Source organism: Perognathus longimembris, chromosome 15 (assembly GCF_023159225.1).
Source record: "Perognathus longimembris pacificus isolate PPM17 chromosome 15, ASM2315922v1, whole genome shotgun sequence".
Taxonomy (NCBI): domain Eukaryota; kingdom Metazoa; phylum Chordata; class Mammalia; order Rodentia; family Heteromyidae; genus Perognathus; species Perognathus longimembris.
This window is the reverse complement of record NC_063175.1, coordinates 9466002-9484030: the sequence shown is the minus strand read 5'-3', so window position 1 is coordinate 9484030 and position 18029 is coordinate 9466002. Positions and strand designations below refer to the sequence as shown.

The 18029-nt window shown below is 38.6% G+C and overlaps 1 protein-coding gene across 3 annotated transcripts in view; it reads right to left on the bottom strand.

The window, feature by feature from the left end:
* The window catches only part of Ptpn2 (protein tyrosine phosphatase non-receptor type 2), a 97818-nt gene that overhangs the window by 25415 nt on the left and 54374 nt on the right, over positions 1–18029 (bottom strand). For all 3 annotated transcript variants that reach the window (XM_048363039.1, XM_048363040.1, XM_048363041.1), the window contains exons 5-7: positions 16224–16358; positions 4643–4852; positions 1946–2098 (exon numbers count right to left, since the gene is read on the bottom strand). In XM_048363039.1, the coding sequence (XP_048218996.1) occupies positions 1946–2098; positions 4643–4852; positions 16224–16358 (498 nt within the window). The remainder of the gene's footprint in view (positions 1–1945; positions 2099–4642; positions 4853–16223; positions 16359–18029) is intronic.

Genomic DNA, 18029 nt, shown 5'->3' with positions numbered 1-18029 from the left:
GCATACAGGTATGGTTCAATGTATGTGCCCTCCAAAATACATACCCTGGTTTCTCTTCAGTTTAAAAAATCTGTATCCTTTTCCCTGCCATTATGGTTCAGTGCTTTTTTAATAAGGCCCAAGAAAGCCTGTTTGTCCCTTGTATGATGGGAAGGCACAAATGAGCAGGTGCTGTGCGGATACTCTATATACAACAAATCTGCTGGCACCAGATCTTAAACTTCTGGCCTCTAGAACTACAACTTATAAATTACCCAGACTAATATATCTTGTAATATAGCAGCAGGCATGGATTCAGACAGTATATCTATGGAAAAGGTTACACATTTATGAGTGGGTCAATGAGGGTTTCCATTTTGCACATGGTAGAATTCTACATTCCTTAACTTCTTTTATAGCAAACATGCTTCATTCATTATCTGTACAATTAAGAAAAATTCTAAGTAAGTACAACATATATCACTACATCCTTCCCAAAAATAAAGAAGTTAATCGACTAGGAAAGGATAACAGACATTTTCTTTATTTGGACTATGTAACCCAGGCAAGTCTAAAACTCTTGATCTTTCTTCCTCAGTACAGATAGGATTACAGGTGTATGCCACTAGGCCTGATGGCAACAGGCCTTTCTATTCCAAAACATTTGAAATGTCATACTTAGAACAAATGTCCATTCCAATGTCATATTTAGAACAAAAGCAGAGAGTCTCTTAAAGTTGAATGTGAAGATTATATAACAATGTGACATGGAAATAATTCTACTAGCTGCAAACTACCCTGTCAACATAAGGATGACCTAAGAATGTACGTCTAAATCCACATCTCCATAGTGAAAAAGATCTTCTGAGAAGTATACATAAAACTGAAGAAATAGATGGTCATTTGTTTGTTGTTAGAAAGTGAGATTCCTATTTTATAAACTAAATACTACATACTCCAACATCATTCCCCCCTTTCCCCCCAAGCTGGTAGTGGGGCTTGAACTCAGGATTTTACTCTCTTGTTTATCTTTTCTGTTCAAGCCTAACATTTAACCACTTGAACCCCACTTGACTTGCAGCTTTTGTTAATGGTTAATTTCCCTCCCTCTCTTCTTTCCTTTTTTGTTAACTGGAAATAAGAGTCTCTAGGCTAAGTCTGTCCCATCTGACTTTTTGAGTTGGGAATCCTCAGATCTCGGCCTCCTGAGGATTATAGGCTATCACCAGTGGTAGGGACATCAAAGTTTTTAATGGAGCAAAAATTCTTAAGTCTTCTGCTTTGTTTCAATGATTGAATGTTTAAATCCTCTCTTATGTGAAAATTTCAGTTTCTTTAATAAAATCATATCCCACCAGGGCTTTTTTTTCCTTGTTGGTCATGGGGCTTGAACTCAGGACCTGGGAGCTGTCTCTGAGCCTCTTTGTGCTCAAGGCTAGTGCTCTACCACTTGAGCTACAGTACACTTCCAGTTTTTTCTTAGTTTATTGCAAGTCCCACAGACTTTGCTGCCAGGACTGGCTTCAAACTGCAATCCTCAGATCTCAGCTTCCTGCATAGCTAAGATTACAAGCATGAAGAACCAGTGCCCGGCCCACCAGGGCTTTTAAGTAACATAACAGATTAGGTAACACAACTTGAGGCTGAATATATTTGATCATATAAGCCTAAATAATTTCATAAATTTAAGCCAGGCAACTCTAACTTTGCCATATTAACTTAAATATACTTTTTGGAAAGGACAAGATAGGGCTTAGGCGGACTATAGTTCATTGATATGAACTGTATGTAATAGCAGTTTTTTCTTATAGTACTAGGAGTTGAACCCAGGGACTGGTGCTTGCTCAGCCAATGCTCTACCACTCAAGCGGCTCCTTTTGTACCCAACTCCCAAGTAACTAGGATTACAGATATGAGACACCACACGCAAATGATTAAACAGGTATTTTTCCCAATAAAGGTTTACCTGTATATTTGAATCTCCCTTTATGCACTTTGCTCCTTCAATTATGGCCATGTAAGAGAATCTGAGTTGATCTGGCGTCTGAATAAGTCCCATTCGGTATTTTCTCATATTCAGTAACACTTGCTTAATGTTAATATCATTTCCTTTTTCCATCTGTAAAAAAAGTAAAATAAATCAAGGCTTTTAATTCGAGTACAGCAAACAAAAGCACTACAAGATCAATGCTAGACAAGCATTTGCTCTTCAAGAACAAGAATAGTTTAATGCATTTCCCCATCTCATTTTTCTTACACTTCAACTGTTCACATAGTAAAGGATTTTTATTCTTACATGACTCACAATTAATTACAAGCCATAGTGATATCACTTACTCTGGCCAATAATTGGTCAAAGGAAGAACTTATGACCAGTTCTGGCTAGTGTAAGGGGAAATCTACTGTGATTAGTTTTTTTTAAGTCTTGGAAAGAGTACTCTAATTTTTTTGCATTTTTCAAGTGCCCTCTTCTGTCTACACTACAGACATGATGTCTATATTACAGTAGCCATCTAAAGGTGGTAGAAAAGGCCAGAAAAGGCCTCAGCTCATGGCAGCACTGCTGAGCAACTGCACCAGCTCTGGACTACTGATATCTACCACTGAGTCAACATCCCTCCTTCACATCATCTAATTTTAATATTCATCACTAACAGAAAGGAAACAAGAGTTTTAAAATATGGTAAAGTACACTTCAATGTGGCAACCTAAATTTAATAATCTAATAATTTTAGCTATCTAAATACATCATATATAGTCAGAGTGGCAAAATACAATCCAGAGATATGTCAAGACTCAATTGTTTCTAATTTTAGTTTTCATCTCTAGACCCAGTATCTGAAATATTCTAAAGGTGTCATTCTAGTCATCAAAACTCCAGAAATAACAACCTCATTGTAATTATTTGAGATTCTACTTTATGCTAGCAAACATGTTACGGAGTTTAAGAATGCTGAGAACAGTGCAATGATACATAAACTACATTTACAGAGATAGCCAACATAAGACAATAAAGGACCTGGGCTGGGCACTTGTGGCTCATGCCTCTAATCCTAACTACTCAGAGGCTGATATCTGAGGATTACATTTTGAAGTCAGCCTGGGCTTTGAGACTCTTATCTCTAATTAACCACTAAAAAGCTGGACATGGAGCTATGGCTCAAGTAGCAGAGCAAAATGAGAACAAAAGCTTAGGATTACTGCCCAGGCCCCAAGTCCAACCAGGTCCAGCACACAAAACACAACAAGAACAAAGTTGTCTAGGTTACTGATAATCTTAAAACAAGCTCAGGAAAACAGAAACTATGATACTGGAAATACTGAAGGAGTAGATAACACAGAACTCAAGGAAGAAGGCATTGCTGATGGCTTTGAATGCTTAATAAAAAGAGGGACAAAGATAGAAGTTGGATGGGATATAGAAGTTCTCTATTTCCAATGTAAGGGGGAAAAAAAAATCAATGTCCTAGAAAAAGACAAAAAAAAAAAAAGGCTAAATTCAAACTGACTGTGAATGGTCAGGGGAGAAGGAGTATAGCTCTTGGCTATAAATACATAGGAATCTGGGAATAAGAGAAATATACTACCAATCATGGAGTACTCAGAAAATAGCATTAACTCATTGAATTCCATAGCAATCTTGTAAAGTATAGTCATACTTCCTTAATAAATAAAAGGGATGAAGTGCTTTTCTGAGGAGAAAGGAATTTAGCATGACATATACATTTATATTTGAATGAGGGGAAGGCTATTATATCTGTAATACAAATATGTTTTTCCCCCTTGTTTGTTTTTTTTTTGCCAGTCCTGGGGCTTGGACTCAGGGTCTGAGCACTGTCCCTGGCTTCCTTTTGCTCAAGGCTAGCACTCTGCCACTTGAGCCACAGCGCCCCTTCTGGCCATTTTCTGTATATGTGGTGCTGGGGAATCGAACCCAGGGCCTCATGTATACGAGGCAAGCACTCTTGCCACTAGGCCATATCCCCAGCCCTTCCCCCTTGTTTTGAGTCTTGCTATTTATATTTAGTCCATACTGGCCTTGAAATGGAAATCCTCCTGACTCAGCAGCCTTCCAAGTGCTGAGATTACAGGCAGGAGCTACCATGCCCAGCACATTTTTTTTTTTGCTTTTTCTTTTTATAAAATAAACTTCTCCAGCATCTTATCAATAATTTTAGACACATGAGAGTGGAAATGAGAGTTTTATAAAGTAAGAGTTTTATAAAATGAGAGTTTTCCTAAAGAAAAGCAGCTTAATCTTAAAAAAACCAGCTCTAAGGCTAGGCGGTGGTGGCTCATGCCTGTAATCCTAGCTACTCAGGAGGCTGAGATTTAAGGATCATGGTTCAAAGCCAGTCCAAGCAGGAAAGTTTGTGAGACTCTTATCCTGAATTAACCACCCCAAACTGGAAGTAGAACTGTGTTAACTGGTAGAGCACTAGCCGTAAGCAACAACAGTTCAGGGACAGTGCCCAGACAGAGTTTGAGCCCTACAACCGAACCCCCCCTCCCCCACAAAAAACCCCACAACTAGCTTCAAAGTATGACAGGCAGGAGGCAGGAATTTACTTCTGGCAGTGCAAACAAGCCACACTGACACACACAAATAATAAAAGGCAATACAAATCAGTAACACTGAAATGAAATCACAAGATGCACTTACCAGAACAAGACATGTGTCTACCAGAGAGAATGTGCCAGAGCGTCCAATGCCTGCACTACAGTGGATCACCGCAGGCCCGTGGTCGGGGTTCAAGGAGCCAGATTCTCTCACTTTAAACAAGAAATTGAGAAATGAAGCTGGTGATTCAGGTACTCCGAAATCTGGCCAGGTAGTATAATGAAAGTGAGATATTGTTCTGGATTCACCACTCTAAAAAGTGAAAATTAAGGGAGGGGGTGTTAGTTCTAGTATTTTTCTTAAAAAAATTGTGTTTTGCATGATTTTTTTAATCCTATGGGCTGCTTGTACTACTTCTACTTAGTTTTTGAATTTGGATTAACAATAGTTAACATTATTTTTGAAGTTTTGTTCTAAGCTCATTACTTTAAAACTCAGTTCACACAATTCTATCAAAATCCATTTTCAAACAACAAAACTCCCCACCATTTGCTGGATGGAAAATGTGAGGCAAAAAGTAAGTAAATCACCCAAGTTCACAGGGCTAGTTAATAGCAGAGCCAATGTCTGACTCAGAACCCAAAAGTAGCATTTGGGTTCTTTACTACTAATTGTACCATACATTCAATTGTCTTTCACAATATGTAAATTGCTTTTCTCTTAAAAGTTTCTACCATCATAATTTCACATTTTTAAAAAGAACTGCAAGCTTTAATTTATAAATATATCCCCTTTATATGATCAATATTGTTTAGATACTACTACACAAGTACAACAGAGAAACTCAAGAATTTAAAGGAATAATCTTTACATGTTAAATTGGAATTCTTCCTAATTGCTCCTGTTCTCCATGATGATAATTTTCAATGCTAAAACTGTTTATGTGCCTGTGCTGATATGCTGAAATGGCTTACCAACATGCTAAATGTTTCCTGTCTCTTAACCCTGCCTGGCATCCACTATCACTTCCTGGATATTCCTGACGATCTTTATTTCTGAGTGACTCATTATGAAAACATTCTTTAGCTTTCTGCCAATTGCCTTTTGCCCCAAGGAACACTTCTCCTGCTAATTCTCTTCATCTCTATAAGCAAGGCAGTGACCTGCTAATAAATCTTTAAACCATTTTTCGTTTCATTATAAGACACTTTTAGAGGAAGCAGGCTTATGAGCAATATTTAAAAACTTCATAGGCTTAAAGGTTAGCAGCTAAAAACTATCACCATAACATCCTGCTAATAAAAAATTTCAAACTCAAAAATTCAAAATTAGAAGTTTTCTTTCATTAAAACAAAACAAAACAAAACAAAAACCTAGCTGGGAATGTGGCCTAGTGGGAAAGTGCTCGCCTTGTATACATGAAGCCCTAGGTTCCATTCCTTAGCACCACAATATAGAAAAAGCCGGAAATGGTGCCGTGGCTCAAGTGGTAGAGTGCCAGCCTTGAGCAAAAACCAGGGACAGTGCTCAGGCCCTGAGTTCCAAGCTCCAGGACTGGCAAAATAAAACAGAAAAAAAACCCAACTTAGCTGGGCACTGGTGGCTCATGCCTGTAATCCTAGCTACTCAGGAGGAGGCTGAGATTGGGTATTGCAGTTCAAGGCCAACACAGGCAGCAAAGTCCATGAGACTTATATCAAACTAATCAGAAAAGGCCAGGATGGTGTTGTGGCTCAAGTGCTAAAGCACTAGCCATTGAGCAAAAGCAGCTCAGGGACAGAGCCCAGGCCCACAGGTTCAAGCCCCAGGAATGGCAAAATAAAGTAAAATAAAATACCTTCCCCTATATTTTAGTAGATATTAAGATTCTTGGGCAGGGGGAGATATAACTCAATGGTGGAGTGCTTAACTAGAATACATGGGGCCTGGGGTTCCATCCCTAGCATTGGGGGAGGGGGGAAAAAAACGGAACCAACTCCACTGAAGTCAGAGACAGAGACATATAAAGTTTAATAGTACGGAAAAATGAATATAAAACAAGACTAAAAAGCCTATCTTTCAATGATGTAGTGATCTTATTTATTTACTTATTTGGAGGCAGGGTCAAACTCTTGTCTTATTTATTTACTTATTTAGGTACCAGAGGTCAAACCCTAAGCCTCATGTATATCTGGCAAACGCCCTATTGATAAGTAACAACTCCTCCTGCCTCAGCTTCCTGAGTGTTGGATTATAGACATGGTTGACATGACTTTACTTCTAACATATAGTTTTAATATATTGTGAACCACAGGTTCTCAGCATGTTGAAGACATTAGATTTCATTACTAGTTAAGAATTTATTCTCTTGCATGATTTAAGTGTAGTCTCATTACCATTTGTAATTTGTAATCTCATTCCATTTGTAATTATTTTAAAATTTTTATTATCTTTAAAATAGTTATACAAAGGAGTTGCTACTTAACAGTTTATGAATACAAATATAACATACCTTGACCAAAATCATCCCTTTCAATATTCTCACCCATCCTTCTCCTACCCACCCCTTCTTCCTTCACTCTTCTTTTTTCTTGTTTTGTTTATTTTTTGCCAGTCCTGGGGCTTGAACTCAGGGCTTGAGCACTGTCCCTGGCTTCTTTTTGCTAGCACTCTACCACTTGAGCCACAGCACCACGTCTGGCTTTTCCTATATATGTGGTGCTGAGGAAACGAACGCAGGGCTTTACTTTACCACTAAGCCATATTCCCAGCCCCCACTCTTCTTAATTTTGTAGGATAAACAGGATTCTTGACTGCACTCCCCCTTCTTCATTCGCCTACCCCTTCCCCTTGACCCCATCCCGTGCCTTTTGAGTACCTGCTTCTTGGTAAGAAAATGTATTTACTCATCCATTAGAATGACATTGTATCATTTGTACAGAAATGAAAAGACCTGGGAAGAAATATGTTAAGTCAGTCAGTCCCAGAGAGACAAAGACCTATGTTTTCCCTTATATATGGAAGCTAGATTTAGCTTACAAACCCATAAGTAAATACGTTGGGTGGTATGCAAATGTATAAAATATGTATTAACTGAAATACAGTAGATTCAAGGGAGATCTCAGTCTAATTTCCTAGAAAGCCAAAATCAAAGCTCAGCAATTTATTCTTTTTGGTAAAGTTTAGGATTGAAACCAGGGCTTCACACATGCAAATAAGCACATGATCTACTGAGCCACACCTTCCAGACTCCCCAATCCCCCCCCCCCCCACTGTCCTGAGGCTTGAACTCAGGGCCTGGGTGCTGTCCCTGAGCCTTTTGTGCTCAAGGTTAGCCTTCTATGCCTTGAGCCACAGTTCCACTTCTGGCATTTTTGGTAGTTTATTGGAGGTGAGTTTCATGCCTGGGCTGATTTCAAACCATGATCCTCAGATCCCAACTTCTTGAGTAGCTAGGATTATAGGTATAAGGGCACCTGGCTCACAACACTTCCTTTAAAATTATTATTATATTTTGGGGCTGGGGATATGGCCTAGTGGCAAGAGCGCTTGCCTCGTATACATGAAGCCCTCGGTTCGATTCCCCAGCACCACATAAACAGAAAAATGGCCAGAAGTGGCGCTGCGGCTCAAGTGGCAGAGTGCTAGCCTTGAGCAAAAAGAAGCCAGAGACAGTGCTCAGGCCCTGAGTCCATGGCCCAGGACTGGCAAAAAAAAAAAAAAAATTATTATTATATTTTGGTGGTACTGAGGTCCAGTCCTAGAACTCAGCCCTTCGTTTGCTAGGCAGAAACTCTATCTGCCACTTCAGCAATGCTCCAGTTGTTTTTGTTATTTTTCAAATAAAATCTTTTTTTTTTTTTTACTTATTTAATTATTTTGGTAGTATTAGAGTTTCAACTTAAGGCTTCACATTCCTTAGGAAAACCCACTATTACTAGCCATGCCTCTGTCCTCCTTTTAAACTCAGGACTAAGTATACCAAGTGAAAGAAAACAGGTTCTAAAGGCTCTACATTGCATTACATTTATGACATTCTGGAAAATACAAAATAATTGAAATTGAAGACAGATTAGTGACTGCTGAGTGCTGCAGATGAGGGACAGGTCGGATTATATGCCAGTAGCACAAGAAAAATTTGGGGGAGGTGACAGAATAATTCTGCATTTTCACTATGGGTTTGGTTATATAACTGAATACAGTGTCCAAAGTCATACAACTACAAAACTAACCTTACAATAGATAAAGTGGTTAAAAAAAGTTCAAAACATTCCAAGTTAAGGTTAAATCATAGATGCTTCCCCTATCTTTAAAAAAAAAAAAGAAGTAACAAGGGTCTCACTCTGAAGACCTGCGGGTGGCCTGGCCTTGCACTTAACAATCCTCCTGCTTTGGTTCCCCAAGCTGTAAGCTACTATGCCTGGCATTTTCCTTTCAGAAAGTTTTAAGTTGGCAGTCAACATAGCAATACTGGGTCTGGAATGGACCAACAGGATGATCTTTGATTTGCTCAGGATATAGTTAACTTGGCTATGTGTAAATGAGGTATAAGACTCTAGTGGGTTAGTTTTACATTTCATTCTTTGTTCTAACAGCTGCCTGGTATAGTCATGCAACAATCACATAGTGCTAACTAGGCATAGCAGGGCTGGCCTTACTCTACAGGAGCCTAAACCAGGTCCACTGTGAACTGGTCTGAGTCCTTAGGTCCCTGTACATGTGAAAGCATGTGGCTGCTGCTCAGAATTCTGATCTTGTCAGTTATTACCTCCTGGCTCTAAATGGATGGTTACCCCCAAATCCTGAGCAACTGCTTTTCTTTTGCTTATGTAACTTTACACACACACACACGTGTGTATAATTTTTTGTGCTTGTCCTGGGGCTTGAACTCAGGGCCTGGACAGTCTTTTTATGTTCAAGGCTGGTGCTCTATCACTGGAGCCACAGTTCTAATTCTGGCTTTTTGGTGGTTAAATGGAGGTATGACTCTTGCAGACTTTCCTGCTATGGCTGACTTAGAATTGTGATACTTATATCTCAGCTTTCTTAACAGCTAGCATTAGAGGCATAAGCCACTAGTATCTGAGTGATTTTTTATTTTTAAATTTAGGTCCTGCTGTTTGGCTACTCAAAGCCAGTTCCCAGAAATATTTATCATCGCATATATAATAAAGTCTTCCCCACTAATAAGATCTTCGAAAATCAGTGCTTTTCTTGTCCTAGAAAATCAGAATTTAAGACTTCTTAAAGAGGTTAATTTTGATTAAATTACTCATATTACAACAAGCTTAAAAAAAAACCAGCTCACAAAATCATCTAATTCCAACTTAGAAAGGACGATACGATGGATCAGAACCCCAGATTCACTACTCTGGCACAGAAACGTTCATTCGCATGACCTGCACCTTCTTCTTCTTTTTCATGTTGGAGGAATAAGGTAAAAAGATAGAAAGCTAAAGTAAGATTCACCTTTATTTCAAATAAATTATTACAACTTTTGAAAACCTGTTTATGTCAAAACTATGGAAGTATCCTTTCGTTCTCGCTCTCCCTGGCCACCTAGGCACACCATCTTTTCTCGGATCTTCAGATGTCTTTCATTCCTTTCTTGGGGCTCTATTTAGCTCCCTCCATATACTTTACTTGGGTCAGACCTATAATTACAATGACAAGGCTGACCCTGACCCCATCGTTCTTGCATACATGCCAATCAAGTTTTCTTTGTAAAACCCCATTTCAAATACCACATTCCACACAAATGTCAGTGGCTTAACAGATACAAAGTTATAGTGGCTTTTTAATGCAAAATCCGATCTATGATAGAATCCTAAATGTAAAGTCTTTGTACACAGATGTTAAACTTTCTACACAGGGAGGGCAAAAAGTTGGTATAAAAGCTAGGAGGAGGGCTGGGAATGTGGCTTAGTGATAAGAGTGCTTGCCTAACACACATGAAGCCCTAGGTTCCTCAGTATCACATAAACAGAAAAGGCTGGAAGTGCACTGTGGTTCAAGGGGTAGAGTGCTAGTCGTGTGCAAAAGAAGCTCATGGACAGTGCCCAGGCCCTGACTTCAAGACCCAGGACTGGCAAAAAAAAAACAAAAAAACAAAAAAACAAAAAACTAGGAGGACTATTAGGTCTATAGCAATTATGTGTATATCCTGTCTAAGACAATTCAATATTTATTATACATACATAAAATTAGAAATTTCCTTGTTATTAAACTCTACACATCTCTTTAGCTACGGGCCCAATTATTTTCATTTACTAGGTATATATTGAAGGTAACAAGATTCAGTTTCCAAAGATTCACTAATCCTTAGTTTGTAATCTGTGAACAGTTAATCTGTAAAGTTCTTACCTTATAAGGCTGTTATTAGGAATAAATGAAACAATGAATGTAAAGTGCCTGACATATACCTATATACAGTGAATGTTTTACAATACACACTGGCTATTTCTTTTCTTTTGTAAGTTGCTCTTCTTTTTTGTAAGTATTTTTTATTGTTATTATAAAGATGATAGCTGGGTAGCTGTAATCCTAGCTACTCAGGAGGTTGAGTCTGAGAATGGTAGTTCAAAGCCAGCCCAGGCAGGAAAGTATATGAGACTCTTATCTCCAATTAACAACCCCCAAACCAGAAGTGGAGTTGTGGTTCAAAGTGGCAGAGCATTAGGCCTGAGCAAAAGGAGCTCAGGGACAGTGCCCAGGCTCTGAGTTCAAGTCCCATGACCAACACAACAAAAAACAAAAACAAGATGATGTACAGAGGGGTTGTGGTTACATAATTCAGGTAAAGAGCACATTTCTTTTTGGACAATGCCTTTCCTTGCTCTCTTCCAGTTTTCTTCTCTGCCCCCACCCAGAAATTATATGATTCATTTTCAACATGCTTATCTAGTGAGTACCACTTCTACATTTGTTTGCCCTTTGTCCCTCCATTTCTGGGCCCTCTCCTTCCTCTCCCAAAGACAAATAAACAAACAGGAAATAAAAAGATAAGAAAACAAAGACAATATAGAAAAAAACTGGGGCTGGGGATGTGGCTTAGTGGTAGAGTGCTTGCCTAGTATGCATGAAGCCCTGGGTTCAATTCTCCAGTACCACATAAACAGAAAAAGGCAGAAACGGTGCTGTATGGCTCAAGTGGTAGAATGCTAGCCTTGAGTGCAAAAGGAAGCCAGGGACAGTGCCCAGGCCCTGAGTCCAATCCCCAGGGCTGGCAAAAAAGAAAAAGAAAAGCAAAAAAAAAAAAAAAAAAAAAAAAAAAAAAAAAACAAAACCCACACAAAACCCTCTTGTTTCCATTTACTGAAGTTCATCTCGATAAATATTATTTTATATGATCAGATACACATAGGCCTTGGTGTTGATACTGGCTATTTCTAAAGCATACGTATTGCCTTTGTTGTGGTCTATAAAAAGCTCTATCATTTGTAAAATTAAACCCATTTTTAAGGTGTTTGGTTTTGTTTTGGGGGTCTTTTTTGAGTTCTGGGGCTTGAACTCAGGGCCTACATACTGTCCCTGAGCTTCTTTTGCTCAAGGCTAACACTCTTACCATTTGAGCCACAGCACTACTTCTGGCCTTTTCCATTTACATGGTACTGAGGAATTGAACCCAGGGCTTCATGCATGCTAGATAAGCACTCTACCACAAGCCACATTCCCAGCCTACTTTTTGTTTTTTAACTGAACAGTTCTATACCCAGAGAGTGAAAACATTTGTCATCTTATCTCCTAACCAGATGTGAAAATCTGTATGTGCATCAACCCACAACTCATTTTTGCCATGATCATATAACATTATCAGTAATAGTTACTGACTACAAAAGACAGACAGAATTCACCAGGTCAGGAGTGAAGGAACAGCTATGCACAGGCGTATATTTTAAGCAAAGGGAAAAGCAATATGCAAAGGCAGGGGTCCCCTAGGAACAGATTGATTTGTGAGGTCTACACAGGAACAACTGATGTCTATAAGGAGAAGGCTGACAAGGAAGCAACAGTTGGGCTAGGCAGTCACTGGATGTGTCTCTTCTTCTATAACTGACTCAGTCAGGGAAGGAATTTTATAGCATGGTAGGAAGATCAAACCTAGGTTCTAGAACAGTCAATTAGGTATAGAGTCCTTGACATAGTTGGGTACAAAGGCAGCCAAAAAGGACTCTACCCACAAGGGGTGAAAACCTTTCTATAGAGTAAAAATACACATATATGCAAGTATTGAACAAGCAGGTAAAATGGTAAAATTTAGTCACAAAGAAAAGGTAAGAAGATTCATAGTTGTTACTGAGGAAGGAACTAAGAAAGAGGTCACAAGGGAATATTTTAGTATCTGTTAGATAGAAACAGGCTGAGAAGAGAGGAAATCATTCTAGTTGGGACGAACTTTTGAAACTACTTTGAATCAAAGTTGAGCATCATGATAACTACAGACACTCATCCTCTATATCTATAGAGACAATGAAATGGAGGACAGTCAGCATTATAGTAGTATTCCCAGAACTTGATAAACATAAAAGCTGGGCAACAAAATTATAGAAAATATTAAAGGGCAAATAAGAACAAAAATCTGAATGACAAACAAGAACCTACATGACCATATACTTAAAAGGCCTCTCAAAGCCCAGTGTCACTTTGAAAGCAGAATCTCTTCCTTCAGTGTACAGGGCTTTACTGCTCCATTAGACTTCAGGTCTTAAATGATTGAGGAGTTTGTAGATGACAGGACTGGCTCTCGATTTATTAACAGATAAAGTTTGACTCCTTTAGAAGCAAATTGATTCTGTGCATCTGTACTTCAAGAAAGATATGCAGGCAAGACTTTCTGTCACTTGTCTTTTGTTTGTTTTATTTTTTAATTGTCAGGAGCTCACATGGTCTTTCCCAACTCATTACTATTACAACAGAAACACATACATAAGGTGAGTAACTATGTGTCCCATTATGTGTTAGGCACTGCCAAGGTATTACTGGCTCAATCCTTAAAGCAATCCTATCAAGTAGGTATATCATTATCCTCATTTTATAGATGGCAACATTGAGGCACAGTAGTCAAGTATAGTAACCCAACTCAGTCAGGAGGCAATCAGGATTTAAATTTAGGCGATCTGGTTCTAAAGGCTATGCACCTAATCAAGGGCAACCCACCTCTCATAATGAAATACTTGCCTGCACTTAACATTTCTAGTTCATAATCAAAATAATAAAGTAAGACATAAACTCTTCCTATTTTATTGTGGTAGATTCAGATACATGCTAATATATTTGTATATATTCATTACTGTTACTAACCACAAAAACATAGTGATTGGCCAACCCACATGACAACCACAACTTCAGAAAGATGCATGGAATCAAGTCTTCACCTACAAGAATTAGCATTGTTTGAAAAGATTTATTCTCATGTCAGAATTTAAGAGACCTGCATTAGAGTGCAGTCTGTCATTTAGTAAACAAGCAATCTGCCTATTAAAAAAATTCCTATAATCTCCTATGTTTAAAAAAATGAAGATAAATGACAATTAAAAATACCCTATACACATTACAGGAAGACTGTGGGTTCAAGTTACATATATATGTCAAAGCATTTTCTAACTTGGTAAAACATAAAATATAAAAGCACTGTAACTGTTATTGGAAGTATAATCAATTTTTATTTAGAATTGCTTCAGAAACAGGGGACACAAAGAGGCCCTTCATCTAAATCAATTTTGATGCCATAAGCATCTCGGGAGAAATACAAAGACAACATGATTTGGATAACTGTAAAACTAGTAGAAATATAGTACTGTACAATCCAGGTTTAAGTTTTTTGTTGTTATTTGTCTTGTGGTACTGGAGACTGAACCTAGTACATCCTCTAACCAGTACTACTCCACTTGAGCTTATACTCTTTTGCTTTATTTTGTTTTTGAGATAGAGTCTTGACTACTTTGCCCAAGCTGGTCTCAAATTTGAGACACTCCTGTTTTTGATGCTTGAATAATCAGGATTACAGATTTCTTCCACTATGTGTGGCTCCAAAGAGTTGTTAATAAATCTTAGTGAAGTTTCTGACACAGTAAATTCAAGATGGTATAAAATATTCTAATAAGAATTTATTTTTAAAAACACCTTTTACCTTGTCAACACAATTTAATTAATAAAATTAAAAAATATTTTTCAAAAAAAACCCCAAACACCTTTTATTCTTGAATCGTTTTAGGTGATTCAGGAAATCATTTAAATCAGTAAAGAGCCAAAAGTAGAGGTATGACTCAAGTGGAATACTACCAGCTTTAAATAAAAAGCCAATTGATGGTACAAGGTCCCGAGTTCAGGCTCCAGTACTGGCACACACAAACACAAAAATCATGTAAGAGGGTGTATTTATAGGTGGTAATGGAGAAGTCAAACATGGGACATAAGTGTCCACTATATACTTGTGCACACTGTAGGTGAGCACTTTACTAGGTATTTTCTGAGATAAATCTTGAGAAGTATTTCCAGCCAGGCATTGGTGGCTCATGCCTATAATTCTAGCTACTCAAGAGGCTGAGACCTGAGGGTCGGGTTCAAAGCTAGCTCAGGCAGGAAAGCCTATGAGACTCCTATCTCCAATTAACCACCAAAAAGCTAAAAGCTGGAAGTGGAGCTATGGCTCAAGTGTTAAAGCAGTAGCCTTGAGTATAAAAGCTCAGGGACAGTGCCCAGGCCCTGAGTTCAAAATCCAGGATAAGCACACAAAAAAAGTACTTCCACGTATCTAAAATTACATGCTATTCCCTTGAGATGGAGATCCAGGGCTTATTGCCAAGGTTGGTCTAGAACCATGATCCTCTAATCTTAATATCATGCAGAGCTAGAATAATGATGAGTGTATGAGTGTCTGTGTATGTGTGTGTGTGTGCGTGCGTGCCACCACATCCATCTATTGGCTGAGAAGGAGGTAAAAGTTTTACTCCCAGGCTGGCCTTAAACAATCCTCTTGAACCTAGTGTCTCAAGTAGCTAAAATTACACAGATGCCCATCTCAAATCCTTTCTTAATTCCTAAATGTGTGTGTGAGTATTGGTGTTAAGGACTGAACTCGACCTTAAATATGCTAGGCAGGCACTCTACAACTGAGCTTTACGTCCAGCTTTTCAGCAATTTACTCATTTTCTTATATGCTAGGGATTGAACCTATGGTCTTGAGTAGACAAGGCCTACACAAGTTCTCTACCACTGAGCCATAAATATCCCTGTACTTGTCCCCATTCCCATGCCCCCCCCCACCCCCCAGTGTTTTGATTCTGGGGCTTAAACTCAGGGCTTGGGCACAGTCCCTGAGCTTTCTGTGCTCAAGGCTAGCACTCTCGAGCCACAGCTCCACTTCTGTTTTTTTTGGTGCTTACTGGAGATAAAGATTCTCACAGATTTTCCTGCTTGAGCGGGCTGCAAACTGTCCTTAGATCTCAAACTCCTAAGTATCTAGGATTATAGGCCTAAGGCACAAGCACCCAGCCATCAAAATACTTTTAATAAATTTTCAATCTCAAATACTACCCTAGACTTTGAGATTTCCTGAGTTATAAACAGGAATACAATCTAAAAACAAATGCTTATGACTAGATATTACTCAACTGTATATGCTATATCAAATTCTAAATCCAATGAGGAATAATTCTTAAAACAATCATATGAAGTCCAATCTTTTGGGCAAGAAGAGTCTTACATTGATATTTTCTAATTGTAGTAGATGTACTGTGTAGTATGACTTCACATCTTCAGACAAGAGCTTCACACTAAATCCAGTTTCTTCAAACAGCATCTCTCGGTCATCTGTTGGCCAGTATTGTGCACATTTAACCTAAATTTAAGAACAGTTTGTAGATATTAGAAGATCATAAAAAGAAAGGGGAAAACAAACCTCATTCACACATATTATGCTTTTTCAAGCATCCAAACCTAAAAACAGTCGTCAGTGGATCTGATAAACTGGCACAGGCGTGCGCGCATGCACACACACACGCACGCACACACACACACACACACGATTAAGGTTCTAGATTAGACAAATAGACAAAGAAAACTTAATATATGTATTCAGGAGGACCCAAAGATGAACACCAAAGCAATCAATAAAACAGAATAAATACTAACAACCAGGACTTAATAACTTTTTTTGTATGTGCTAGTATGGGGGCTTGAACTCAGGGCTTCACACTCTCACATGGCTTTTTCACTCAAGGCTGGTGCTCTACCATACCTCCTCTTGAGCCACACTCCACTTGCAACTCTTTGCTGTTTGATTGGAGATAAGAATCCCATGGAGGATGGGAATATGGCCTAGTGGTAAAGTGCTCACCTCATATACATGAAGCCCTGGGTTCAATTCATCAGCACCACATATATGGGAAAAGCCGGAAGTGGCACTGTGGCTCTAGCCTTGAGCAAAAAGAAGCCAGGGACAGTGCTCAGGCCCTGAGTTCAAGCCCCAGGACTGGCAAAAAAATACCAAACAAAAAAGAACCCCATGGACTTTTTTCTGTGCAGGCTCACTTTGAGTCTTGGTCCTCAAACCTCAGCTTCATAAGCAGCTAGGATTATATGTATGAGTCACCTGGGCAGCATGGCTTAATAAAGTTAAAAAAGAAAACATGTGGGGCTGGGAATATGGCCTAGTGGCAAGAGTGCTTGCCTCCTACACATGAAGCTCTCGGCTCGATTCCCCAGCACCACATATATGGAAAACGGCCAGAAGGGGCACTGTGGCTCAGGTGGCAGAGTGCTAGCCTTGAGCGGGAAGAAGCCAGGGACAGTGCTCAGGCCCTGAGTCCAAGGCCCAGGACTGCCAAAAAAAAAGAAAACATGTTTGAAATACATATTGAAAGAGAAAATTAAGGAAACAGAAGAACACATAGTGTCAGTTTTTAACATACAATGTTATTTATTAGGCCCTTCCTACTTGAGGTTCGAACTGCTCCCTATCCCAAGCCAATAAAAAAAATATAGAAAAAAATGCATCTGTACTGAACTTATTTTTCTTGTCACTACTGTATAAACTTATTCATAAAAATTTATTTTTCTTGCCACTATTCCCTTAAAGTAAAATCATTATTTACATGGTGTTTACATCATATTAGGTATTACAACTAATTTAGAGTTGATTTAAAGTAGAAGGGAGAATGTGTATAAATTCTATTCAAATACTATGTCATTTATATGAGACATTGGCCAAGGTTCCTGAAACCAATCTCTCACAGATAAAAAGGACAACTATTTTTACATGTAGAACTAAGGCTTAAAGAGAGATATATGTAAAAGAGAGACTACAGTTTATGTATATATGGCCTCTGATAATACAGGTAAAGTACAACTAAAAATGGTGGTGGGTAAAGTATAACTAAAAATGCTCATGTGGATAGAATGCTTGCCTAGCAGCACAAGGCCAAGTAACAAACTTTAGTACCACCACCAAACCAAACAAAACACGTGCACACACACATACACAATGGGAAAAACATTTTTATAATGTGGT